The sequence below is a fragment of the Anopheles ziemanni genome, chromosome 2, assembly GCF_943734765.1.
Source record: "Anopheles ziemanni chromosome 2, idAnoZiCoDA_A2_x.2, whole genome shotgun sequence".
In the NCBI taxonomy this organism is placed as follows: Eukaryota; Metazoa; Arthropoda; class Insecta; order Diptera; family Culicidae; genus Anopheles; species Anopheles ziemanni.
The window spans coordinates 57,663,163-57,682,451 of record NC_080705.1 but is presented as its reverse complement, the minus strand read 5'-3'; the positions used below and the strand labels follow the sequence as shown (position 1 = coordinate 57,682,451).

The window sequence follows — 19,289 nt, the reverse complement described above, 5'->3', positions numbered from 1 at the left end:
ATGCTCCCCTAAAATATTATCGTGTTTGAAATAAACACGACGGTTGGGTAACAGCTACACCAAAGGCAGATTAATTTTCCAACGGTGTTATCGCTGCTAGAGTTATCGCCAAGCGATCGGCTTTATCGTGGATGATAAATTTCCAAATAAAACATTATCGCTCGTTGGCTTCCATCAAACCCGACGTATGGTTAAAAGGCAATGGAGGCTTCTTTAAAGTCATTCGTCCATGAGTTCATAAATCTATCTTTGTGAGCGTTCGATGGGTGAAGTCTGTTCAAGCAGAGCGTGACTGGCCTGAAAACGTATAAAAGTTTTTTTTAAACCATTTTTACAAATCCTCCATCTGAATATCAATCAATATGTTGCGATGCATGAATCCATGCCGAATCTTTACATATTATAAAAGAAACATAGAAACCTACTTTTTTTAGTCAGTTCAAAGAGTTACTGAAGTTCATGAATTACTCAACTCTAATTGCACTTGCACTTGATGTGATGCAAAAAGCCTGTCCAATTTTTAGTATCATTTACGATTATTTAAGTAGATCACACTTTTCCAGAGTAAATTTGAGACAATACGCCTAGGAATACAAGTGGTTTGGGTGTCACCAGCTCTTCATCAATTGGTCGTCTTTTCGTCCGAACGGAAGATCCGTTAAAGATTGAAAACTTGTTTTCATGGCAAAAAAAAGAAGCAAATATTTACTATCCTCACAGAAACCGGATTTTGTACGACCGTGCATTGTTTCACGGCTAACCGAAAGCCGCCAACGGTTGTAACGCTTCATGGAAGATTGGACAATTTTTGAAACCGGAGAAAAAAGCACCAACATGTAACACAACAACGTGCAGGTATGATATCATCCCATTGCCAGCGTGGAAAAAGCAAGTAGTGGGTATACAGACAATGTTCCCTGCGCCACCTGTATGGAGGACAGATATTCGAAAAGATGCGTTTACTTGTTCACTCTTACCACTCGGGTTGGGCCTACTACCCCCAGACTTCGAGTACCATCTGGAGATACAGGTCCAGGATAGGGTCTTTCATTGTCCACTTCCTGGATGGATTTTGCTTGGAGCAAAACCGGTTTCCGCTCGATAGGTTCAGCAGGTTGCTTTTGAATGTATGTGATTGGATCTCAGCTAGTCACCACCGTCCACGTCCGTTCGAACAGGGACATAGTCACGGTTCGCGAGATTCATCCATCCTTCTTTGTTTGCAACATATTTTCGCCCAAGACCAGCAGCGAACCGTGGATAGGAGTTGTTTCGTGCTGTTGATCGATGAATCAGTTTTTATTTCTTTTCCATACGACTTTGCCAAATTGAATATTACCTCTTTGGGGCTCTCCGGAAATTCTGCAACTACATGGTCAAGTTGGTATGCAGCTTGGAAAGTGCTGCAAGAAAGCGAACCGTGAAAAATTGAGCTGGCAGGGATGTTTCGCCGCTATACGTGAATTTCCACCCTAAGTGGACAACAATTTTGTTGCATTTTGCTCAATTTTCACCATCTCTAGCGACATATTGCTATGGCAATCCTTCAGCCTTCTGCTATCGCTTTCAATAGGATAAGTTAAAACGCTTGGAAAGACGATGGTGAATACTATTTCAACATGTACCATTGATATGGGGATCAATCTGTACATTTTATCTGTTTTTAAGAACATGTATCAGTGCCAGAGCAACCGAGTTAACCCGGAATAAGGTTACAGCTATGGTTAGCTGGAGGAAATGCCACGCTTCAATTAGTTTTAAGCATTAGGTTAAGAAAAATGTCATGTTTTTGGTACTACAAGTGCAATACGGTCTGGCCATCGAAATATATAAAAAAAAGTCAGTGCCAGATGGTAAAAATAATTATACCAGGGGCATCAATTTGCCGTGCTAAAACGTAGATGAGAGAAGATGTGTTCCATTTTCACAAGAATATTTAAAAGTACCTTTGTACTCTACCAAAGGAGGTATTGTTTTTATCCCTACCAAATTTCATCACTGCACTAGTTAGTTGTAAAACTAACGCTAACGATTTCAAAATTCGAAAGAAACGTAATTTCCATAGTACTGCATCTACAACGGAACACTCACGAAGTGCAACGGAACGCACACGTCAGGAGAGTAAAAAGTTACAAGTGACTTAAGAAAAGGTCCAATAAAGTATGAACTTATGCTAATGTAAGCTTCACAAGTTAGTTTAACATTTATATTCGGATGATAGAGGCAAAATTAAAACGAGTAACAGACTGTCGCATGTTTCATACATATTTTTTTCTTTGCTGTTTACTTTTTGCTTTTTTTGGTTTTTTAGACAAACATACAAAAACAAACTAGTTTTCCTGCATCGTTATGCACGCGCGCGCGCGCGCGCTCGTCTAGCCGATAACAACACGTTTCGACGTTTCGGTCCTTTCCGTACGTTTTTTTTAAGTAATGTAGAAAATAAATCATCGAGAGAATAGTAGAAATGAATATATTTTAAAAAAAACAAACAAACATACGGTGCGTGTCAGCATTACTGATCTTCAATATCGCACATATCGGATCTGTAAATGATTAACGGAAAGCACTCTGATTCGCCCAAAAAGTTCAACAACCAGGGGAGAGTGTGCTACAACCGTTTATAATTTTTTTTGTTTAACAAAAACAAGACAATTGAAATCCTATTCCGGAACACAACCAGTATTTTCCACGCACGAATAGCTCAAGAAGAGCAATATTATAGAGCGCCATTCTCCACCATGCATGCCTACCATTTGTCGCACCTAATTTGGATATTATTATTACTAGCTCGTTCCTTCTCTATTTTAGTCTTAGAAAAAAACAAACTAACCCACCCTTAACTCCTTCACACACGCACACGCAGTCAAAGAGGCACCATACCACAGTCCTTTCTATCGTCCTGCTTCCTTTCTGCACATTACCTCCAAAAAGTGGTCAATTTTTGCTACCCTCGTCCTTCTCTTCGCAGGCACCGAAACGCGTGAGCATTTGTTTTAGGAAGGGGATTATATTCATTGCAATGTGCATTTAATTAGTGTTGTATCTTTTTTTTCTTAATTTGTGACACTGATGAACCGAAGTCGCAAACATATAAAAATCGCAATATTATGTGTGTGTGGTTTTTTTACGTGAAGAAAAGTTTTACTATCTTTTCCTTATTTGCTACCGTTGGTACATTGTCTCTCCATTGGTTGGTTTCGGTTGTTTTGAGTGTAACATGGTGTATGTGATAGTTTCCTCGTAGCCTGTGGCCCGTTAAAGTATTGATTTGTATTGTTTCTATTTTTTTTTACTTGTTTTTTAGTATATTTTCCATCGTTTGCTGAAAGTTTTCCCTTTTGTCGTCACACTTTCACTATTCAAACATTGCAAATATTGCTTATTTTTCGTTTATGATGCTTCTTTCTTTCAAACCATGTTTCACAGTACGTTTCACTTTCGGTGCCCATTATAAAATAAGTGTTCCAAATACAAAAAAAAAACAACCGCCCGTCTAAAAGCAATTCGAACTGAACTGAAAACGACCACAAGATTGCTATTTGTTACATGTTTTCGTTACCTTATCAACACCTTCCAAACCCTACCTCCTCTACACCGGAGCGCACGGAAAATAATCATAATCAATAAGTTCTAGTTTGGTTTAAGGCTTATTTAGCACGATTTTTGATCGGGCGTTTCGTCGTCTTTTAAAAAGCTCATTCTTCATCGTCGTCATCGTCGTCCGATTGCAGCAGCGTGGGCTTGGGGGATATTTCTTGTTCCTCTATTTAGTTTTGTTTATCCATTCCCCTATTCAAACCGTTAGTATATTAAGTTATCTTATTCCTTAAGGTTTCAGTTGTATTTTACTTAAATCTGCTTAGCATCACTTGAGCAACCGATACCGTCGTGGCAAGGAAGCAAAGAAGATTCCGGCGCGGTATGCGACCCCGCAAAACAAGCTTATTCTGATTGCCTTGAAGTAACAAAGTTCAGTTAATTCTATAGTTCCGCGCTTGCTCTTACAGTAGATTCAACTGTTGTTGTGCATTAACGTTCTAGCTAGTAGATTGACATAGGAAAATGTTGAAAAAAAAACACAGGGACAAACAAAACCTATCTGAAGTCTCTTGTGCTCGTGGCGGATGTAAAAATTGCACGGAGGTTCCATTTAAAGCAGCTATCTACTAGAGTGGGATTATTGGCATCCTTGTTTGTTTGCTCTTTTTCAACTTCAACTTCATCCCCGTTCCGGGGGTCCCGTGTGTTCCGTGTTAGTGGATAAACGTAGAATGTAAAGTCAGTGTAAATGTTTAGTGTGTAGGGTTAGATTTTTCTCTTGTTCTGTAAGAAGTTAGTGTTCACAAGTTTTGTACGTTTCTTTGAGAATGTTCAGTGTTCGTCTTACAAATGTGTTGCTGCCGTAAAAGTATTCAGTAGATGTAAGTATAGTATAGTAGTAGTGGCTTACAGTGGTTGTTCTTTGTACAGCAGCGATTACAGTGTCCGATCCGCTACTGTCCTTGTGCCTTCGCTTTTGTCCCCACCCCCGTCGTCTTGGGAGCAGGAGAAACTGTATATCCTCTAGCCCCTTTAGAGGGACAAGATTATTGGTCCTTCGTGTCAGCATTGTGTACTTTCCAAATGCCGCCAAGTAGGAATGAGAGGTTGAGTTTGCGTTTGCTGAGTTAACTTATCTATAGTCCATACACAGACAAAAACACATACACACAATGTACAAGAATTGAACTTTGCTTCCGATTCAACGTAGCACGAGTTCTTTTCTGACTGATCCTGGCTGGCGAACGGTTCTCCTCTTTTCGCTCTTGCCCCGCTACAGCAATTCACAAACTTTCATTGTGTGAAATGATTTTCCCTCGGAAGACCCATTATTTCTTTAATGTAAATATCATTACTTCATATATGTATTTTTATGTATATATGTGTGTGTATATATATGTATTTTTCCTTGTTCATTTTTCACAGACAGAGGCCAGTATTTAATGTTATTACTATCATATCAATCATATTTTAGTTTAATTTAATATATGTTATGCACTATTTCTTTGCAATTTCCATTCGCGTCTTCTTGTGTTCCTAATTGATAGTAGCTACCATTTTATCGATCGGGGCACTTGGTTGAAAAGAAATGTTTAAACACTCGCACACGGGCAGCTGCTGTGAACCAGTCTCCGTTTGGCTCGCCACAATTGAGCCGAACCAAACTCAACCACGATTCTCGTCGTCCATTTGCGAGAGTGAATGAATTAATGGACACATTCTGGCTGGCTACCTCTAGATTAAGCTTATCTTGATTTTTTGCCAAGAATTAAAACGATGGACGTATTGTAACCGTTTCCAAAAATGCTGTTTGCTACCGTTTCTAATCATATTTAACCATTCGTTATATAAATGAAAGGCATATGCTTTGATTTTTCTACCTCCCTCGGGGATTCCAAACTAACGAACCGTCGAGAACACAACTAGTACACTCAAATTGACCAAATTGGGACAAATGCAATTTGCATCTTTCGCACTTTATTTCTTTACTAGCCGGTTGATAAAATAAATTTTTAAAAATGTGCCTTCATCCAAATCCCATCTTGCATGGAATTAGTTTAATTTTGGTTTTTTTTTCAATGAAACTAAATAGCGATGAGTGAATTAATCTGACCTGTACCAGTAATGAGAGTTAGATCTAATAATCACACCAAGCAATTATGCTTAACGAGAATTTAATAGCAAACGAAAAAAAAAACATAAATATCATAGACATGCTATAATGAAAAGTCATACGACAACTTTTCATTCAAACTATGTTTTACCTGATGTCACGGTGGGAAAGCAACGAAACAGTACAGGCTTCAACAGAAGGCCATCGGTAAAGGCAAAAGCTGAAACAATGTGAACTTTTCAGCTGCATGCGTCTTGAACTCGAAAGTGGAACTTATTGTCGCAGAGTGTTGAAGAAGAGGTCCGACGACGGCACATTATACAGACCACAGCTAAAACAAACTTGTTTTCAAAGATTATTCCAGGGACCACATAATGTGCTCGCTCTGCGCATTGGTTCGGTTCGTCCATACGCATGGGGAATTTTCCAAAAGATATTTGATATCGTATGATGATTGCATCCGCTGGAAGAGTTCCCGAATTCAAGGGGATCTCATAATACTAGAGCTTGGAGCTAGAGCTCTATGTTCGGCTCATCAACTTGTTTTGATTTTTGTTCATTTATGTTGTCCCATCATTTCGCTTCCTATCATACCCAAAGTAATGCTGAGAACCATCGATACTTTCCGTTTTACAGTATCTCGCTTTACACACAATTAGCTATGGCGGCGTTTCTATTGTGTAACTATACATTTACATTCTATCTGCTTTCGCTACAGCATTCTTAATTTGTCTACGCCGTGACCTAACGTTCTATTTCCGCAGTAACTACCGTTTGTGTTTGATATGACATCAATAGTTTATTTTCTCTTTTTTTTTGTTAAGATTTGGTTTGCATAAATTGTTTCCCTTTAGTTTTCTTTTGCTTTACCATTGATTATTTTTATTACACCCCCTCTAGGTACATTCCCACTGCACTCGACAGCAACAAAAATCATTATGTGTGGATGTGTGGTTAAAAACATTTATTAGCATTATCAAAACGTTGCTAAACACACCACATTGGACATAAGCGGCTCGGATCGTTGTGAGAGCGTCATGATTTCGGAAAAAAAATTAACCCAAGATATTAGATCCGCCCGCACGTTTCGTTTATCGATGTGCGCATTACGTGAGGCTTTAATTCGAACCTTTGAATCAAAATCAATCAAAATTGGCCAAAGCAAAAATTCTCTACAATGTCACAGCACAATTTGATACCACTTCCTGTCAATTCATGTAGTGGTGTGCGTATTCTTAGAACACAAATTTGCCCTGCTATCTGGGAGTGATTAGTTATTGCTTCCATAAGCTGGTGATAATGTCGATCGATTCGAATATGTCTATCGCTATCTGCGCCTCACGACTATATTATTTGAGTTTGTTTAAATACACAAAAGACCAGCCACACGCAAGGAAACAGACCAAAATGCATAATGCAAAACAGTCAAAAATAATGTTGAAACTAACATTTTGTTGACGGGCGCTTTCTGAAAAAACACATGCTACAGTTAAGCCAAGCTAGCCCGAGTACACTCGGGCCCCATCCACAAAGTGTTAATGAAAAATCATATAACACTTCAACTCAGAATAACAAAGCCTTGCAGCATTTAAAAACATCATATTTGTTCTGTGGTATTACTTCATCGTGGCAAGTAAAAGCGGCAAGTAGTAAGGCTTTAGAGGGATAGAGTCAAACCATAGCCCAAATATGGTATGATCTACGGTGAAAATTAAACAGTACAGTACAGTCTATCTGTCCCTGTTTGATAAATTTGATTCCTGTTTGGTAACAACACATATTTTAAGCCTTTCAATCAAATGCATCTTACTTTACGGATCAAACTACCAATGGAAAGTCACAAATGTAACAAAGTCTAAACATTCTTTGACTATCTTTTCCTTTGTTTTTCGTTTTGGCAAAGCTTAGTATTTGAAAAGAAAAGAAACAGAAAACTCTACCCCAAGGTGCCGGATGTTGCTCGAAAATGGTGTGCGACTTTTGAAGAATTCTACTTTCGATGCAACTGCTTAGCCCTTAGTCGTCGGTAGGTATCAGCCTTCGTTTGTCTTATGTCTGTGTGATGTGGTTGTCCTCATTTCATATGTGTCTCCATACAAAGCTCTTACCGGTACAATATTCCGGGATTCTCGATCCTCGACAATAGATACGCCTAGGAGGAGGTATACCGTTGAGTGGTGGTAGTATTGTTGGCGTTGGCCGTAGTCGCACTAGTGACTGCTCGTTGGTTTTTTCTTCTTCTTTGCCTGCGGCGCCGTTGTCGTTGTTGCTGCTTCGATTGCCCCGATTGGTCCGACAAAGCAGGCGCGTGTACTGTCGATGGCCGCGTTGATGATGATGATGCCGGGCGAGCCCGATGATGTGCAGTTGGCGGGTGAGCAGAACGGTGATAACAACGGCTGGCTTCCAGAAACCCTCAATTGGCCGTGGATTCACTCGTATCTCCATCATCCGCAACAAGGGTTGAGCTGTTCGAGGTGCCACTTGCTGGTGCGCTGGAATCAGTGCTACTACTGGACTCCTCTTGAGCCACTGCTGATGGCTTGATTTCTTCTTGAACGGTGTCAACTACACTAATTTTCGCAGATGGAATTGCTGTTTCAATGCATTCGTTGGTAGCAACCGTTTTTTCACTGCTTTTTTTGCTATCGACGCCTACTTCGTCAACGCTTTTATCGGCGACGGTGGCGACTTTGGCAACCGGAACGATTTCATTCGAATCACCATCGCCTTTCGTGATTGGGAGCATCTTTTCAGGTTCGTTCCAATTTTGCACTTCAAACCCAGAGCCAAGCATTTCTGCAGGCACGACGTCACTAAACGCGGGCCCATTCAGTGCGGCCGACGGCGCAGTAGTGATGGGAGTGAAAGCCGAATCATCGGCGACTGCACTCTCGGCAGCGCAACTGTCTTCAAATGGATTGAATTCCACCGTTTCACTAACCGCACCGACAACGGCAGTGGATGTTTCACTGGCACCGCTCATATTACCACTATTTACGCCCAGGACCGCATCAAAGTCGGCAAAGTTATCATCCAGCATAGATCCTCCAGACGGTGGCCCTGCTTCATTGACGGCTTCGAGCAGCTTCAGTATGTTGTGATTCATTCCGCTGGTGAGCGGCACTTCACTGTTTCCTTCGGTCTCCTCAAGCCCCGACGATGCCAACGATGCAAAATCTAACCCAGCGTTGAGTCCACTGTTGGGCCAAAAGTTAGGAACAAGAAAAACAAACACACATTATAAACACGGTCATAAGCGGCGCAAACGTGTAATTGTCGACTCACAGTAAACTATCCCCCATCATCAGGTTCTTGTGATCCTCCTGTGGGTTCGTGTCGGCTGACTGCAGAGGCAGAAACGGATCATCGTCCTCGTTCGTCGCCTTATCCTGTTCGCCGTCACCGTCGAATATCACACTACTACTGTGTCCACCAAACAGGTCGTCATCGTCATCTGCTAGACCACGATCATCGCCGGATAAAGCCGACAGACCACTTACACCAGCAAGCTCCGACTCGATCCGATCAGCCGAACCGAGATTGGCCCACGCGTTCAGCGAATCCGAATCGCCTAACATGGCTTCACTTACGTCGATGATGGAAATGTTTTTAATTACGTCACTCAGCATGTCCATCACTTCGTTGTAGTTCGTTTGCAGGTACGCGTTAAAATCGTTTGAATCCGGCATTGCGTCGCTAAAAGGAAAAACAACTGAGTAAAACTACTGTAACTAAAAAAGAAAAAAAATCTATACACTCACCCTCCCGGTCCGTTGGGGCAGATTTTGTGCGGATCCTGGTCAGCCTGTAGAAGTAAAAAAAATAAAAAATAGGCCGATAAAAACCCCACTCTACTGGTACAAGACTCGTAGATCCTATAGGTTTTTTGATTGCAACTTACCAGGAACCTCATTTGGACAGACAACGTTGTTGCCAGATAGCTGTCTGCTCCGTCGGTTAGCTTGGTCCAATCTTCCTGCTCGTCCACGGTCAGCGTCGCCTGCACTAAGGCACGAAGTTCGTCCGACCCATTCATGTTAACGGCCAACGCGTCGAGCATTTCAGTCAGATGGCCCATGTAGCCCAATCGGCGACGGTGTTCCTCCACGTGTTTCTGGTTATGGTGGTACAGATCGAGCAACTTTGGCGCTATCTGACAATCGACGATTACCTGCGGCGTTGCAAAACAAGGAAAACGGTTCAATACAACCAATTTTTAAAGGGCGAATCATTCCTTTGTTACGTGACTTACGTGTCGCTGCAAGTCAGTAGTTTTAAACGTGTCCACATCGATTACATCGTAGGCCGCAAGCGCATAGGTGATGCACGCACTAGCGCGGCTATGGAGGAAGTTGTTCCAGCAGTATTGCTTGACCAGCATGAGCAATGTGTTGTAATATTCCGTAGCGCATATTCTATTATGGAGTAGTAGAAGAAGAAAGATAGAAACCCTCGTTCACCACACGCTCCAAAGCCATAAACTCAGCGCCTAGTGACCGGATACTCACGACTTGATAATCTCTTTGTCATTGGTTTTTACTAATACTGTAAATAAATTACATATCTGCAGTCTCACGTTCCCTAGTGGAGGCGACAGCGTACCGACGGTGGAAATGATATCCGGTTTCTAATGATTCACGGGAGGTCGAACAGAAAACACACAATTATTTATAACATAGTTCCCACTTATGAGCCTGCTACGCGCTCCGCTTCTAAGTACTTACCACAGGCGGGTTTAGCAAAATTTCAACTAATTCAGCAACTCGAGGTTTGATAACGTTAACAAGGCGGGACACGACCGTGTCGTGGTGCTCCTTTTCGGCGTCAATAACCATTTGCAGGACAGTATCGGAGACGGGCTCTTGGCTGAGAGGGCAAACAAACAAATGTTAATACAGTAAATTAATAACCTTCCGCCCACTGGAAAACGATTTTTTCAACGAGACTCACATGATAGTATTTTCTAGCAGCCGTAAAATGATTTGAATTCCAGATACAATTGCACTTTCTTCCCCCTTTTCCTCCAGAATGACATCGACCAGTTGTTTCGTTGTGGCTTCGCTTTCCAGAGTATTTAACAGAGGATCGGATGTGACTGAAAGCAGAAACAGAATAAAAGAACAAAGACAAACATACTTAAAACGATGTACTTTCATACTTATTTGATCTTCTTCACTAGAGTAAAAAAGAGTCGATGTCTTTTAAGAATGAACATAATATACGATCTTAAGGTTGGTATTCCATCTTTCATAATAAAAAAAAACAAACAAATATAGATCGGAATGAGGGAGATAATGAGCGATGGCAAAAAAAAAGTATGCGTTAACGAAGAAAAAAACGACCATAATACAAATGTTCAACCACTTCTCTAAAAACCTTCAAACAAGAGAATACAAAACATTTGTCGACGTGTTACAAACAATGACTAAACAAAGAAGAATAAAAACCCAAAAACAAATGCAAGGCTCAACGCATAAACTACTAAAAATATCTTCCTTACAAACGCAACGGCACAATAAGAAAAGTAAGCCTAAGGACCGTGCGCGCTTCGATTCGGAACTCAACTTGGCACGAGGAGGACAAGTATTAGAAAACTGATTGGCCACAGGCCACAGGCAAATGGAACAGAGGGGCTGCGAGCAACAGAGCGATGATGATGGATGGTGTGTAGCGTAAGTGTGTATTACCTTGAAAGCGAGATGAAATCTTGCCCAGAATCGACGGAATTGTACTGCTTAGGTTGAAGCTGAAAACGTTTTTCAGTTCGTTTGGAAGAATTTTTGATTTGAGATTGTCAATCCGTTTGCAAGTGCTTTGAAGCTTGTACGTCCCTTCTGAACGTGTATCGAACGATCGCGCGCATGGTGGTGGTGTGGAAGGTGAGGAATGAACGTTCGAATGAGAAATTTTCGATAATGCAAAGATTAAATTTTGAACTCAGTCGTCGGGCCAACGGAAAGGGTGCGCAAGTGTTACACAAGTGGACAGTTTCGCATTTGATAATTTAGACAATGGAAGAAATAGAAAGAGAAAAAGAGAGAAAGAGAAAATGAGAGAGAGCAGAAGTCAATTATATCGAAACCGGAGTTGGCGGAAGCTAGGTAGAAAGTGGTAAGAAATTATAGCGCGATACGGCAAACGGTAGGTGATGTATGGAACAACATAGAGTGATTGTTTCGTCCTATGCTCATTTCTCAAAGCTTTGATTGGTATGACATTCCGGTTTCAAAACATGCTTGCAGTGAGCTAGATGAGTTCTTCGTCATAAAAGCACATCAAACAAGGAAATCATGGATAAATAACATAAAACCGTTGATTTGCAAACAGATCCCACAGAAGAACAGAACCAAAGAAGGAAGGTCTCAAATTATTCATTTGCTTAAGAACATCTCTCATTATTAGATAATAATTATAGTACAATAAAAGACCGACGGATGGAAATGGAAACGGATGATACATTTACAAAATGAAAAACCTAAAAACTAGCCAACATACCTTTGTCTTGGCGATCGTTCTGCCGCTTACACCGGCTGATCTTGATCAGTTCAATTAGAAACTGGGCCGCATTATAGTGCTTCTGCACCTGACCCGGTTGCTTCAGTAAGGCTATGATTTGCGCAATCAGCTGTTCCTCGTTGAGCCACTAAAACGGAAATGCAAGAACGGTGTTTCAAAGCGTGCTGGGGATAGAGAATGGTTCTGCAACGGCAACCTACCTCCAGCAGTTCCGACTTGAGCTCGGCATCCTCGATGTCGGTGATATGGGACAGCAGCAGATCGCTGACGACCTGGTTGCCGAAGTGCTTCAGAACCGTCGGCAGGAAACCTTTCTTCGATTTGATAAACTCTAATACTTGTAGGCACACAGATTTGTAGGAAAAGTAGTCCTGCTCGTTCTGCTTCGCTATCAGCATGCCGAAGGTTTTGCAGAAGAACGACGTCAGGAGCGGATTGAGCGGGGGTTCCTTGGTGAGGAAGCTGTACAGCTTGTTCAGGAAGTTCTGGTTCTCGACGAGGTGCGTCTTGAAGGACGGTACATCACTGGTAAGTATTTCGCATGCCATATTGGAATGCATGAAGCGTACATGTTCGTCTGCGTTGGCGGCCGGTTCCTGAATGATGAGATCGATGAGTGCGTCGAAAATCTCGGTGCGATTTAAGCTGGAAAAGGAAACGAACGTCAAAACCCGGTACACCAGCAGATCGTAATTTGTTCGGTGGATACATACTATTGTAACAGTTTGGGATTCTGAGTTTTACATTCTTGCAAAATGTTTTCATATTCCAACACTTCCTGGAGGGTTATACCCTGAAAGAAAAGGATTACAACAGGTTAGTTAGTTGGGGTTCTGGCCGACAAGAATATCCCTGCTCCATCTCCCCACTTACCTCTTTGCTAAGCAATGTATCCACGTCGGACTGTGTGGTTTGCAAGTCCCAGTACATAATGCTTCTTTTTATTTTGAAAACTGGAATTAAAACAGAACCGACCGGCAATCGACTGCGGCCGATTGCAATAAAGTTTGGGGCGTGCGCTAGCGACACGACCGACAATGAATTGCCCGTATCAACTTTCTCACTGCCACGTATTAGTATAATGTGTCCTTTCTTTTCCTTCCAATAGTGATTAGTAAGTCAACGAAACGTGGGTAGCTGACTTTTGGTGGTTGTGTTCGTTGGCTTTGAGGTGAGCACGGTTTGCTTTGTTTGCAGTACAATCGATGCAATCTTCAGTACATGTGTCCTTTGTAGCGGCTACTTTTCTAGCTAGCTAGCTTTCCGTAAACTACGAGCAAAGCATAGATAACACAGCGCTGTATAGATTAGGATGAAAAAGAAATGGAAGAATATTAATAATCTCTAGTAACAGTCAACTAGTTTGAATGTATAGCGGAATATTAAACCCACAACGTGTCAGATTAGGTGACTCGCGAGTCGGTTATGTGGTATGCGTTAAGTGTCTGCATACTAAAGTGTTCATTCTTATCACGCAAACGTTTCCTCTCGTTGAGGAATAAGAGCAACCAATTCCTCCCATCGATAGTGACGAGCGTACGGTGTTAAAACCAGCGCATATCTTTTATTTTTAACCATGGGTATCCCGCGCACAGCCTACCACCTCCTCCTGCTAACTGATCACCATTAGAGGGCAGCTTTAGAAGGTTCGGAAAAATAAATATATCTGATACATTCCGCTGCGAATGGGTGATTCAAAGAGGAATTACTACTTTACCCAAGACAGATCCCTATATGATCGTTGTCGGTGTCGTGTTGGGATGTTTCGTTTTGATAAAATTTACTGGATGGAAGATTTTTCAAACAGTCGTGGGAGCATTTTTCGATCTTTCTCAATTATTATGCCTTGGCTGGTTAAGTATGTTCAGACATCAAGTACTTCATTGTATTGCATTCGCGGCCTACTGGCACGCAGACGATAATTCACACAAACAATTTAATTCTGTTGTTCCGTCACTCAACAAAACCATCGTTGTTACCGTTGCCACCTCCTCTTTTCGGCCGTACATTGAAATCGAGGGAGTTAAACATTTCTGTTAGTTGGACCAATTAGTGTGGAAAGCAGCGAAAACGGAAGCGTGTTCCATCAAGTGTAAACCGGAAGCTTACAGGTTATGTACAGGCATTCTTAATCCAACAACCGATTTGATTCAGAATCGAAATCTTTCTTCGATGAGCCCTATGGAAAAGAAAAGAAGGCAGAAACGAAACTTCACACTTTACCACGGGCAGCAGTTTGTGTAGTTTTAAAATGTAAAATGCATCTTGCACGGTGAAGCTCAACTTCATTTCTTCGTTCTAGTTCGATAGCTTCCTATAAGTACGATTTGCTGCACTACACACTGCGGTTTCCGTTGTTACGCCGTAACACCAAAGCCTACGATAAGAAAACTGCAAGATCAGTCGAACATCCTTCAGTTCCAACACATCCTTGGAGAGTTCTTAGAAGCCAAAGGCCACATCAAAAAAAAACCGCACACCTTACTTCCTCTGGTACTTCGAAACTAGGGAGATTTTTGCACTTTATTTTTGTTCCACAGTCCACAATTCGGCCCTTTCGGTAGCTCGCGCAATGCGAGTGTACACAAAATCCGTCGCACACAACACGCAAACCCTCGCCCCTCCCCACAAACACTGTGCCTGATAAGACGAACGGCGCAGTGTGGTTGTAAGGTGCGCTAAAAGATAGAAAATAGACAGGATGATAAAAAAAACGTCACCGACCAATTCTCTACCGAGCGTTTGTTCGTGTTGCCGGTGAAGCGTAATTTTAGGTTAATCCAACGTTTTCCTGTTGCTCATCGCTCCTACTCCGTCGTGAACCCGACAAGAATGGTCGTATGTCAAAAAGACTGTTTTTAGGACGGAGTTGGACGGGAAAGGGAATTGAGGAAAAAGGCCTGACTGACCTTGGTTCCCGAATGGAAAACCATCCTAAGTTTGCCTTGCTGATGTCGACGTAAGAAAAATGGAAGAAAATGCTTGGATTATCCATTCAGTTGACTCGCACACTCCATACATTATCCCAAATCTCGGGTTCTTCTTTCATTTTACGCACATCCACAAGTCACAATATGCGAATAGCGTTTGCAGCGGAAATGGTTATCGTCGAGTGCACACGTCGAACGTTCGTATCTTCGGCATTAAACTTGATAACCACAATCTCCTTAGCTATTTGCAACTTTTTTCCCCGACCCACGACACACTGAACGACACTGGCACATGAACGCGGCGAACAAAGGTTCGATGTTCGGAGGAACCAACGCAAATCGACCGCAGGTTTTTTTTTTCGCCAGCGACCACGATGACTCACTTGCCTGTCGCCGACTTTCGCGAGTTGTTTCTCGACTACCCGGGATAGTAAAAAAGCGGATGTACCTGTGCACGATTGATGCCGGGCTTTGGCCACTCCTGATGAGATGTAGCAATTTTCCTCTGATAGAAGTCTTATCGAGGAAAGTCCAATGCAAATCATGCACCAAAACTGCCGTTCTGTTCCGAGTAGTGTTGTGCCAATCGGGATTCCGAAGATTCGAACATTCGATCGCTAGACGGATTCTAAAGATTCGTATCCCATCTGACAGATTCTAAAGATTTGATTCGATTAGAATTCGCATCAGATTTGATTGATTTGGGACTTGATTTAAAGGCTGATTCGCACGTCAGCAAGTGGCAAGTGCAAGTGGCAATTAAACAAGTGCAAAGTGGCAAGCAACTTAAGTTGCCGGGTACCTACCCCGTGCGAATCAGGACCTAGCAAGTAGCAAGTGGCAAGTAGCAAGTGGCTGGAATAGAACCGAGTCTATTTTTCGGGCAAGTAGCTGGATGTATTGGTTGACAACTCGTGTAAATACAAGATGTCAAACAAAAACTGTTCCATTTTCGTGATTTTTTTAGAATAATTTTCGACTAATGTTCAAGAAATATTATTTGATCGTATCGATGATCGATCTTTTCATTTATTGATGATGAAATAATGGTAAAATAAAATTTATTCGTTATTGTGTACTTGTGTGAGTGATCAAGTTACCGGCAAGTACTTGCCTGCAGTGCGAACGGCTACTTGCCACTTGCCTGCTTACTTGCCACTTGCACTTGCCGACGTGCGAATCAGCCTTAATTCGATTCTGACTTGATCCTAGACTATTTGAATCGATTCACAACCCGGCTGACTGTGCACCTGCTTCGAAAACACGTTCTTATGTTTTTATGAATTTTTATTCACATATTTAATACTTACCGATGCAATTGAACCAAATTTTTTATTATTATCTGCAAATTATTGCTTCGAATCGAAAGATTCGAATCTCTACAGGGATAAAATTTGCCCACCACTAAGATTGAGTCAATCTGACAGTTGTCAAAATCAAGGTCCTTAAGACAGTAATAGATGTATCAGGTAGACCAAAGGTTTGTTGTATTCACCTTTATATTTACGAGCTAGCCAAGGCTACTAAAATGAAGCGTTGCATGCAACACATAATTGATTTTCAAAAATTCTTTCACTAGTTCTGAGCTTCAATACTTACAATAAAAAATGTTAACAAATCTATCTATTATTTTTTTATTGTCGCTCCCATCGACCTATGATGGAAGTCATTTTTATTGATTGATAGCTTTCAACCATCTTGGCTGTACCAACGCCCATTTTAAACGATAGCTACTTGCATTCAACGTCAACAGCCAAGGTGTATAAATATAGAAGGTGACTTTATGTCGCTTTGGTAGGGGTGCCATATATGAGAAGAGTTAAGTCAAAAGTCCAATCCTTTTCCGATTCCCCCCCTCAAAACCCATATGAATACCATAGAAGTGTTATGTCAAGTCATGAAATGTCATTTTACACTGGACTACTTCACCTTCTAATTTATACACCTTGGTCAACAGCCAACCGCTTAACCGTCACTGGTACACGCGGGTAGTTTTAGGAGTTTTATGTTTAAATAACTTTTGATTGAATTGCCCTATCGGTATGCAATCATTTTACCGAAGAAAATAAATGTTGAAAGGAACTTGAATAATTTGTATCTGAATTTTTTGGTTGATACCCCTTACTTCTATTACCGACCTACCCGAGTAATTCATACAATTTGTATCGAAGATTCTGTTTTTCTATACTACAGACCAATTTTTTTTTATTGAGATGCCGAATCGTTTTCAAATTTTTAGTGAAGATACTTAAGGGTGTTTAAAAAAAGATAAATAAAACGTTGCAAATTTCTTACCGGCTATTTATATTGAAAAAATTGATTGCATACTTACCCCCCGTGCCTGCCATAAAAGAGTTTTATGATTATATAACAAATAAGTAAGTTCGTTTATGTATTATTTTTTTAAACTATATTTTATATCGAATAAAGTGGTACACTGTGACAAATAGCCAACTAATGATTATGATAAACTGTTGCTGTGTAATTGTTCCAGTTTGTTTTTATATTCTTTTCTCGCTGCTCTATGTGATGATCCGTGGTATGTTCTATTAGATTGGTTTGTCTAGTTGCTTTTCTATTCGGTATCAGATAAGTTGTTTGTTTGTTTTGTTTTGCACATTAGTTGTTCACAATGAAGTTTGCACCGTAAAAATATGATTACCTTTCGAACGAAAAGGATGTAACCTTTGGCGAAAGCGATGCCCCTTTTACCGCGCGTAGAGTTCTATTCTTGTCCTCGCTCTCTCTCTATCTCTCTGTCTCTCTGGTACTCTCGTTCTATTGTTCGCTCTATTTTCACCGGCAATGCACGAAGGCATTAAAAATGTGTTTTTAAAAGGTTGTCGGTAAAAATACAAAACTTAAGCAATAGAAAATAAAATTCAACAGACACATAAATAAAAAAAGTTTCTTCATATCGTCATAAGCAAGGAGACATTTACAAAGGGGTTGACGTTCATGGTAGGCTATTGTTTCCGTTTTGAGTTATTTCCATCTTGGTAGTTAGTTTCATGTAGTAGGTTTGTAAAGGTGTTATCCTTCCATTCTTATTGGTTATAGAACGGACTATTTCATATAATATAGGTATACATTCGGCAATGCCTGGCTGTGACGCCTTTTACCCCATTCCTAGTGTTACTAATGAATAGGTCTTTTGTTTTAAAATAAATAAAAGATGTTAGAATACCGCACAGCTTTGGATGTGCAAGTAACTTTCTGTAAATTTCAACAAAAATAAAAATAGCCTTTCGAAACACTTAATGCGAAAATGCATAAAAAATACACTAAACAATTAAACGATAGTAGCTTCTCTTTACCAGCTGCAGATGATGGGACTCAAACCATTTGTACATGAGAATAACAAAACTATCTGGAGTTCTAAGTATATAAGTATGTGGGTGCCCGTAGGACGTGGAACATTTAAATAATCTATAAATTACAATTTTCTATTTCCACCTTCCTGCAAAGGTTACATTTGATTCACCCTCTGTCTCTTACGATCCCATAAGCCTATTGTGAGTGTATGGTGTAGGTGATGATTCATTTAAATTAACCTAGGATTTTCCAGCTACAGCGAAACTTCCTTGCTATCGTGATGACTTGTTTTTGAATAGGTTTTGTAAGTTACAAGTGTTGCTTTTATTATTCTTAAATAAGAACTACACATTTAAGCGAGTTTCTCTCATTTCATCGAACTAGAGCTCGTACATCTGCACATGATGATGGGCTGATTGTTTTTGATTTCTATTTGTGTGAACTTATCGATGTGCACGACTTACACAAGAGGTTTCAAAAATATAAATAGGACTGCGCAGCAAATTACGAAGTAATAATGGGTATATCAAGAAAACTGCACACACTCAAAGACTTTTTCTAGACTGCAATATCAATTTCTGACACTTTTGGTACTTTCTGTAAGATGTTGGGCTCATTACAGATAGATGTGTTTTACCCATAGTAGGAAGGCGAGTTTGAAATGAAATTAAAAAAAATGTGATTAATCTATTTTATTCACAAACTTTCTGCCTCGCGTGTTTTGAGTTGTACCGTTAAAATGGGTTTCGTATCTTTATTCCACTAGCGTTTTTGTGGTTAAGAAAACTATTCGCTCTGCATCATTTATACCTCACGAGTTTTGTATGCTCCTGCTAGCGTCTATTTTAAGTATTTTTAGTCCGTAGTTA

General features: G+C 40.7%; 1 protein-coding gene across 1 annotated transcript; it reads right to left on the bottom strand.

Annotated features, from left to right (window-relative positions):
• Positions 1 to 7,144: 7,144 nt before the first annotated feature.
• On the bottom strand, positions 7,145 to 13,205 carry LOC131283144 (serine/threonine-protein phosphatase 6 regulatory subunit 3). Its single transcript, XM_058312721.1, has 12 exons — positions 13,049 to 13,205; positions 12,889 to 12,968; positions 12,376 to 12,820; positions 12,155 to 12,302; positions 10,610 to 10,754; positions 10,384 to 10,525; positions 10,168 to 10,286; positions 9,912 to 10,074; positions 9,561 to 9,830; positions 9,421 to 9,464; positions 8,945 to 9,355; positions 7,145 to 8,856 (listed from the first exon to the last, which is right to left on the bottom strand). Exons 1-12 carry the CDS (start codon positions 13,103 to 13,105, stop codon positions 8,073 to 8,075), a joined length of 2,808 nt encoding a protein of 935 aa, XP_058168704.1. The 5' UTR covers positions 13,106 to 13,205; the 3' UTR covers positions 7,145 to 8,072.
• Positions 13,206 to 19,289: the final 6,084 nt, after the last annotated feature.